Source organism: Saccopteryx bilineata, chromosome 8 (assembly GCF_036850765.1).
Source record: "Saccopteryx bilineata isolate mSacBil1 chromosome 8, mSacBil1_pri_phased_curated, whole genome shotgun sequence".
Taxonomy (NCBI): domain Eukaryota; kingdom Metazoa; phylum Chordata; class Mammalia; order Chiroptera; family Emballonuridae; genus Saccopteryx; species Saccopteryx bilineata.
The window spans coordinates 69410566-69419753 of NC_089497.1; the positions used below are offsets into that span (position 1 = coordinate 69410566).

Here is a 9188-nt window from a genome sequence, read left to right on the forward strand (position 1 = left end):
TCTCAAGAGTTTGGAGGACTCTATTGCCAAGTTTAGAAGGAATCCAACAAGATAACTCTGGCTCCCCACCAAAGCATTCACTGGCTTTAGAAGGAGTGTCAGGACTTGACATTTCTTTATTTAATCTTTTTTGGCCAGACGGTTTTTTTCAAACAGGAATGTGTAAGCTCATTCCAAAATGTCTGCATGAGAGGCCAGTCACACTCATTACTGAGATTTTTCTACCACTTCTCTTAAAAAAAAAAAAGTCTGTAACATTTTATATTTGTTCCTTAATGGTAAAGCACTTTAAAAGTATGTTTGCACTTATAATCTTACTTGAACCTCAACATAACTCTATGGGGATGGGCAAAGCAAGGGTTGTCAGGCCTTAAAGATGAAGGAACAGTGGCCCAGAGAGATTAAGTCTCCTGCACAAGTACTTGAGGAGGGACACCAGAACTCGGAATTAAGTCTTCTGACCTAATTCAGTGTTTTGTTCTAGGACACAAGTTTCCTATATCCACAATGCTGAACATTTCCAGGATAATTCATCCTACATCTTTTTCAGGATAACTCCCTCATCCCTTTCTGCATACTAAACTGTGCTGGGCACTGTGGGCTTTCAAAGGCTCTAGTCTAGGCTACTAGGATCCTTCCTCAAGAAGGTTTCAATCTAGTGCCCTGGCCGGACTGCTCAGTTGGTTAGAGCGTCATCCCAAAGCACAGGGGTAGCAGATTCAATTCCCAGTCAGGGCACATACAGGAACAGATTTGAGGTTCCTATCTCTGTATCTCTCTCTCTCCTTTCCTCTCTCAGTAAAAATTAATAAATAAAAAAGAAAGAGATGTTTCCATCTAACAGTTATCAAAGTATTTGTTTTGCTGTCCTCCCCCTACCAAAGAGATATATATTCCCTCTCTTTTAATAGCTTAAGTCAGGACTGTTTTTTAAAAAAAATTAAATTTGGCCCTGGCTGGTTGGCTCAGTGGTAGAGCATTAGCCCAGCAAACAGATGTCCCAGGTCCAATTCCCAGTCAGGGCACACAGGAGAAGCAACCATCTGCTTCTCTCCCCCTCCCCCTCTCCCTTCTCTCTATCTCTATCTCTCTCTTCTCCTCCTGAAGCCATGGCTCTGCGGGTACAAATTGGTACTAGGTGCTGAGGATGGCTCCATGGCTTTGCCTCAGGCACTAAAATAGCTCGGTTGCCGAGCAATGGAGCAGTGGCCTCAATGGCCAGAGCATCCCTCGGTAGGGGGATTGCCGGATGGATCCCGGTCAGGGTGCATGTAGGAGTCTGTCACTCTGCCACTCCACTTCTCACTAAGAAAAAATAAAAAAATAAAAATTAAATTTATTCGAGTGACACTTGTTGATTACATGATTTTCAGGTGTACATTATAATTGACGTCTGTATATTCCACTAATTACCATCCAAAGCCCGGTTTCCTCCCTTTATCATATATTTGACCCACTTTATTCACCAGGATTGTTTAAACAGTCTGCCTGTCCAGTACTACACAGGCATAATGAAAACTGGAAAACTAATTGTCTAGGTCCCTCCCAGTGTAACACTGTAGCATCCAGGGACAGGCAAGTGGTAGAGCAGTTCATTCCTCTTTCATACCCCTCACCACCTCCTACAGCTAAAGGCCTACTCATTAAATTTTTTACTTCATTTCACCTCAGCAGTGACACTCCTGCGGTGCAGACCACAGTGGGGACCACTGAGCAGCAGGTGAGCAGAAAACCACAAATTCTTCAGCATAAACCTCGCCCTTCATGGCCTGGACAGCTGACCACACGTCTCACCCGCGCCCTTGGCCCTAAGGAAGAGGCCCTGCTGAGAGCCAGGTGAGGCTCTGGCACTGGAAAAGGGAGATTATCTGGAGTAGCTGGCACATGCAGCCACCCTCCACAGGCAGAGAGTCTCCCTGCAGCAGTGCTGGGAGAACCTGACTTCCTAGGAGCTCTGAGCATCCCTGGGCCAGACCAACCCATGTGTCCTTAGCACAAGCTCCCTCCACAGACATGCAGGCAGAAGGACCTGGGCAAGTCAGTGGAAGTGACACAAAGGGAGACCCTGTTGCTAAAGAGCAGGTGTGAAGAGCTCCACGTAAAGAACCTACAGTGGGATAAGATCATGGATGGGCTTGAGATTGTGCCCCAAATGATGGAGGAGGCTCAGAAACAGAAGGAACTTGCCAAAGCAGAACCCTGAAGATTCTGAAAGTAAAAGACCAACTTATTGCAGACCAGAAGCCCATGAAAAGGAAATCTTTCTCTGACCACTTAAAGCAGTTTGAGAAGCAGGAAGTTATTGAAGGCTGCTGCAAGAATAAAGAACTACTGAAGAAGTACATTGAGGATTATGTACTAGGAACTGAGAAAGAAGGCCAAATACACCCTGCACTGAAGCCCTAGGCAGAAGAGAAACTCAAGCAGGCAAACAAGATCACCCAGGTCCCCAGCAAGGCCCAAGAGGAGGCCTTGGCCTTCCAGGTGAGCCTGTGCATATCCACTTGCTAGGGAAGACCATTAAGCAGAAAAATAAAGAAAACAATGGACTTACCAGAATCTGTGACCTCATTTCCAAGACAGATAAGTTCTAACATGGAAGGCTCTGTCCAGTGAGCATCCTCCCTCTTGTATGTCTGACTGTTAGGGTTCATGTTCTTTCTTCTCCCTTAATCCCATCTCACTTTAAAACAAGATTGCTTTGAAAAGAAAGCTAAATAAAGGTTTCCTTAAGTAAAAAAAAAAAAAAAAAAAAGACCAAAATGATGATTGGGACATTAGATGTCGGCTCTGGTTGTTCAAGGCCTTTATGATAATGTTAGCTCAGCATGCTGTTCTGCTTCATATTCTGTATCCCTTACGGTCACATAAAATTCATGCCATTGTATCTTGCGAATTTCAGTGACAATCTGATTCTGAAAGCCACACCAATGGTCTTGAAAGTATTATGAGATTTTCAGTTAAAAATATCTGGACTAGGTCTGGCATTCCCATTTACTCACTGGGTAACCTTAGGCAAGTTAATTACCCTGAACTCAGGTTCCTCTTCTAGAAAATAAGGACAGAAATACACACTCATAGTTCTCATCACAAGAAAAAAAATTTTTAATTAATTAATTATTTAATTAATTATTTTTACAGAGACAGAGCAAGAGTCAGAGAGAGGGATAGACAGGGACAGACAGACAGGAACGCAGAGAGATGAGAAGCATCAATCATCAGTTTTTTCGTTGTGGCACTTTAGTTGTTCATTGATTGCTTTCTCATATGTGCCATGACTGTGGGGCTACAGCAGACTGAGTAACCCCTTGCTCAAGCCAGTGGCCTTGGGTCCAAGCAGGTGAGCTTTGCTCAAACCAGATGAGCCTGCACTCAAGCTGGTGACTTCAGGGTCTTGAACCTGGGTCCTCCGCATCCCAGTCTGATGCTCTATCGGTCAGGCGAAAAAAAAATTTTTTTAACTGTGTATGGTAATGGATGTTAAACTAGACTTAACTGTGATCACTTTGCAGCATATACAAATATAAAATTATTGTTACATACTCAAAACTAATATTGTGTCAATTATGCCTCAGTAAAAAACTTGTTTCTATAATTTTTGAGGTATATTTATATACTGTGAGATGCAATGCATATACATTAAGGGTACAGTTTGATAACTTTTTTTTTTTTTTCTGAAGCTGGAAACGGGGAGAGACAGACAGACTCCCGCATGCGCCCGACCGGGATCCACCCGGCACGCCCACCAGGGGCGAGGCTCTGCCCACCAGGGGGCGATGCTCTTCCGGGGCGTCGCTCTGCCGCGACCAGAGCCACTCTAGCGCCTGGGGCAGAGGCCAAGGAGCCATCCCCAGCGCCCGGGCCATCCTTGCTCCAATGGAGCCTTGGCTGCGGGAGGGGAAGAGAGGGACAGAGAGGAAGGAGGGGGTGAGGGGTGGAGAAGCAAATGGGCGCTTCTCCTATGTGCCCTGGCCGGGAATCGAACCCAGGTCCCCCGCACGCCAGGCCGACGCTCTACCGCTGAGCCAACCAGCCAGGGCTCAGTTTGATAACTTTTGACAAATGTCTATCTACTTGGAAACAAAAATACAGAATATTCTTATCACCCCCAGAAAGTTCATGCATATCTCTTTCCAGTCAACCCCACTTTACTGTTCTAATGTCTATCATCACAGATTAGCTTAACCTATCTTGAACATCAGCTTAAATGGAATCATATTGTATATAATCTTTTGTATCTTTCTTCTTTCATTCAACATAATGTCAGCCAGACTCATCCATGTTTTATCAGTAGTTTGTTCCTTTTTTTTTGATGAGTAGTAGTACATTATTCATTCAATTTTTTAAAGTTGTCATATTATTGCTAATTTGCAGGAGATACATAGTTCTTTCTTTTCTTTTTCCTTGTGGGACAGAGTCAGAGAGAGAGAGAGATAGGGACAGACAGACAGGAACGGAGAGAGATGAGAAATATCAATTCTTTGCTGCGGTTCCTTAGTTGTTCATTGCTTGATTTCTCATATGTGCCTTGACAGGGTGGCTACAGCAGACCTAGTGACCCCTTGCTCGAGCCAGCGACCTTGGGCTCAAGCTGGTGAGCTTTGTTCAAACCAGATGAGCTCGTGCTCAAACTGGCGACCTCGGGGTCTCGAACCTGGGTCCTCCACATCCCAGTCCAATGCTCTATCCACTGCACCAACGCCTGGTCAAGCCATAGTTCTTTCTATACATATATCTTCTGCATATCTCCTTGGCAATGTTTGATATGAGAAAGCTATGTTAAGTGGATTATTTTCTCTAGCGCTGTCCTTTTAAGTAGGAGTGGTTCTCTCTACCCTCAGGAGAAACAGATAATCAGCAATCCAGCATGGCAGTCATGAGTACAGACTTCAAAATAGACAAATCTTGATTCTTATTTCCAATCTAGAACTTAACAGATGGGTGGTTTGGGAAGGTAATTTAACCTCACTGTGACTGTTTCCCCATTTTAAAAATAATAATAATAATACCTTCTTAATAAGGATTTGCGAGGACTAAATTATACTGTACATAAAACGTTTGGCACAATGAAAACTAATAATAGCCTGAAGCTTGACTATAATAAACATCTTGCTTCATTCACACATTTTTGGATTTTGTAATTCATATCCAAATTACAAAATATATCCAGGTATATATTTCCAGAAGTTTTAAAAATTAAGTCCGTAGTTATATCTAGAAAAGTCTAATTGTCAGCTCTTTACTTAAAATAAACGCTATTTCCTATGTAAAAAAGTAAAGCCTTCCATCATTTATTCAATGGCAATTATATACTGAGTGCCAACTCTAAGGGGCTCTTCAAAAAAGTTAAAGACACAGCCCTAGCTTTTAGAATATTTGGTTTTGGAGGGTAATAAGATAAGCACAAAAATAATTATAATACAAGGTATGGTTGATGATAATAATTAACATCCGTTAATTTAGTGGTTAAAAGCATGGTCTCTAGAGTTATACTGTATGGTTCAAATCCCAATCATGTGATGTTGGGAAAGTTACTTAACCTTTCTGTGCATTGCTTCACTTGTAGATGGGGATAATAACACCACTTACCTAGCCGGGCTGTTATGAGGAGTAAATGAGCTAATAGATGTAAATACTTAGCACAGTATCAGCACATTAAATAATAGTTAACATTATTGAACATTCAATATTTGCCAAGCAGTCTGTTAAATGCTTTACATGCATAACTTCACATACTCTCCATGATGTTGTTCTAATATTATACTCATTTTACTGATAAGGTAACTGAGCAGGGAGTTTAGGTAACTTGCCCAAGATTATATAGCAAGTAAATTACAAATGCCATAGGAACGACATATTTATAAAATAGGGATAATAGTACCTACATTAATGAGAATTAAGCAAATTAATATTTGAAAAGTGGTTATAACAGAGCCTAGCACCTAATAAGGTCTATTTAAGTGGATGTTAAATAAATACAAAATGCTATGGTGGTTCAGACATGACAATAAATAACTTCTGTTCATGGGGATGAAGGAAGGCTTTGGAATGGTGGCATTTAAACTGAATCCTGGAGAGAAAGAAAGAGAGAGAAAGAGGAGATAAAAGAAAGGGAGAAAGAGAAGGAGAGGCAGGGAGGAAAGGAAGGAAGGAAGGAGAAAGGAAAGGAGCAGAAAGTGAAATAAAGCTCACAGTAGGGTATGCAAAAGAAAAAATAGTAGTAAAATTTGATGTTTTTTAAAAAATCCCCTTTCCTCACAGTCACTATTTCTGTCAGCTGTACTTCAATATATCTCATCATTTTCCTTTCATCCCTGTAGAATCTGCTATCCTTACCCCTTCATCATCTATTTTATAGTATTTATGGAGTACCTCGACGTAGCAGGTACTGTTCGGGGAGCTAAGTATACACCAATGAACAAGCCAGGCCAAATCCCAGTTCCTGTTCTGCACTATAATAATACTTCAAACTGGATTCCCAGCTTTTGGTCTGATCTTCTCCAATCCATCCTCCACACTGCTGTGAAACACAGACTGGTCTGGGAACTCCTGTGCTTAAATCTCGCTGTAGTATTTTCCCAACGTGTTCAGAATAATTTTCAATCTCCCTAGCACCCTGTTCAAGGCGCTTCACTAATTGGCCAGCACAGCCTTACTTCCCAGCTTTCACCTCCATGCACTCTGCACTTGGGGCAGAATAGGTCACTCAAAATCCTAGATACATATGGTACATTTATAAGTAAGCACCTGCTGAAAGATAAGGCTAGAACTCCATCCCTAGTTCATCCTTATACATGGAAACATCCCCCCACCTCTGCATGTCTTGACGTGAAAACCGGGTCCCTTTAGCTCTTGAGCCTAAAAAGCAGCGAGGCCTCTCTCAACCCAGAGGGGACCGGAAGGGGAGGGGCTTCGTGCGGCCCCGGCGCTAGCAACTTGCGGGAGTGAGCCGGAAGTAGCCCCGCGAGTCGGCGCGCGGGGTTGGATGGAGGCTGTGCTGTGGTGGAACTGGTGCAGCGAGTCTGTGCCGGCACCTTTGCGGTGACTGTTCCGCGTTCTCTGCGGTGCTGCCCAGCAGCCACGGAATCCCCATTGTCCTCTCTCCTAGTCCTCCTGCCGCTCCAGCCGCCGTCAGTCGCTCCGCTGGGGTGTGTGCAGAGGCTCGCACACGCGTCAGCCCGTGCACGCGCTCTGTCCCTGGCTGCCGGAAAACCTGTTGCAGAAACCTGACAGCTGCCTCTCCCTACTCCTCAGGCCGAGGGGCAGAAGGATGGCGGCCAGGACGGTGAGACGAGACCCTGCCGCCTCGCAGGAGGAGGCCCTGAGCCCCAACCTGCAGGAAAGCCCCAGAGAGGACCCTGGCGCCTTGAGGGCGGGGGTGGTGGTGGTGGTGGTGGTGGTGGTGCAGAGGCCGCCCTTCCTCTGAAAGGCACGAGGCGCTTGGCAGTCAAAGCCTTGGCCCGGCGCAGGGCCCACCACGGTCTGGGTCGGACGGTGGCGGAGTTGGGGCAGTTCCTGCTGGTGAAAGGCAAAAAAGAAGAGCCCCATCGCTCGCTCCGAGATGCTGAAATACGTTACCGGAGACTTAAAGGATCTTTTTCCCCGAGATCATCGCTAGGGCCGCAGAACGTCTGCGGTATGTCCTTGGTTTTGAGCTAATCAGCTTGGCAGAAAGCACCATATACTTATATCCTTATCAACAAACTGAAACCTCTTGAGAAGGAAGAGTAGGATCTGGGAGGCGATGTCCCCAGATTGGGTCTCTTAATGATGATCGTGGGCTTTATCTACACGAAAGGTAATAGCGCCAGGCAGGCACCGGCCTGGGAGATGCTGCGTGGGTTGGAGGTGTGTTCCTCAAAGTGTCTATCTCATTGGGCACATGAAGAAGCTTATTATGGGAGATTTCATGCAGCAGCGATACCTCCATTACACGCGGGTACCTCACAACAGTCAACCGGAATGTGAATTATCTTAGGATCCCCAAAGGAACCTGGAAACCAACAAGATGAAATTCCTGGATTTCATGTCTAAGCTCCGTAAAAAGGAACCCCAGTACTGGCCAGTGCAGAATCATGAGGCCTCCAAGGCCGGAGCTGAAACCAGTGTGAGGGCTTGGGTTAGGACCAGAGCTCATGCTGGGGCTGGCATCCGCCCCTGGCGAGGGCTGAGAAAAGGTGGGGGTGGGGGTGGGGCGCCGTGACTATGGAAGCTACTGTTTGAGTTAAGTAGTATAGGTAATGGGAGGGTTATTCTGCAGGAGTTGTGTTTGTGTATTTAGAATTTAAGTTTTGTATCTTGCTATGTTACATTTAATGCACTGTTAAATTGGTGTTTATAAATGAGATTGGTCTACTTTTTCTTGTAGGATTTTGTTAAGAGTTTTGAAAAATGGTTTGAAATTTTTTGTATTTTATTCTCTGATCTTAAATCATGCAGCGTTGAAGTGCTGTACTTGAATGGTTCGAAGGAACTCTGCAACATGATGATCTGGTACCAGGAAAAAAATAGTTCTTTGGTGCCTATCTTCCCAACACTTTGTTTTTTAAAGAAAAAGACTGGCATGTATCTCTATTTGCTTAGCTATTATAGCATACAGAGAAAATTTTAAATGGCAGTAAATTAGAAGTACGCTCTGGTATACTAAATAAAACATTTGCTGAGCATCATCTTTACTGTGGTGCACTATTTCGGGCATTTGGGAATAGGATGTTGGACAAGATAAAGGGCCTGCTTTTCAGAACTGGACAGTAATTAAATAAACTGGAAATTACAGTACAGTGCGTTAAAGGCCACAGAGGGACACCTAACCCAGCAAGAGTGATTGGGTGAGGCTTTAGTCAGGCTTTGGGGAAGAGGCAGAAAAGATGGTGTCTGAGAGGAGGGCAGGGAAATGAGGAAGAAGACTTTGGGAGTGCGGAGATAGAATTAAAATTGTTAGGATCACATTTTCCTTAGTAACAGGGGAAGAAGACTTGATACATGGCAGATCTGGAAAACCTCTACCTTTGCCAGTGCTCTTGTTCCAAGGCAGTTTATCACAGTGCACAAACAGCACCGGTGACTATTAGCATTTTGGTCTTCCCCATCCCTTTTCTTAACATCTACAAGGTTCCCTCTTCTGTCAATGCCCTCAGAGACCAAATATTGTAACAGTTCTGGGACAGTATGTAGTGTGGGTGGGGAGG

General features: G+C 44.3%; 1 protein-coding gene across 1 annotated transcript; it reads left to right on the forward strand.

Annotated features, from left to right (window-relative positions):
• Positions 1–7230: 7230 nt before the first annotated feature.
• Positions 7231–8671, forward strand: MAGEF1 (MAGE family member F1; the record flags this gene model as incomplete). Its single annotated transcript, XM_066240813.1, is given in 5 exon segments — positions 7231–7530; positions 7532–7591; positions 7593–7658; positions 7660–7865; positions 7867–8671. Coding segments are annotated over 5 exon segments (969 nt in total), but the record flags the coding sequence as incomplete, so codon positions are not given.
• Between the last annotated feature and the right edge of the window lie 517 nt (positions 8672–9188).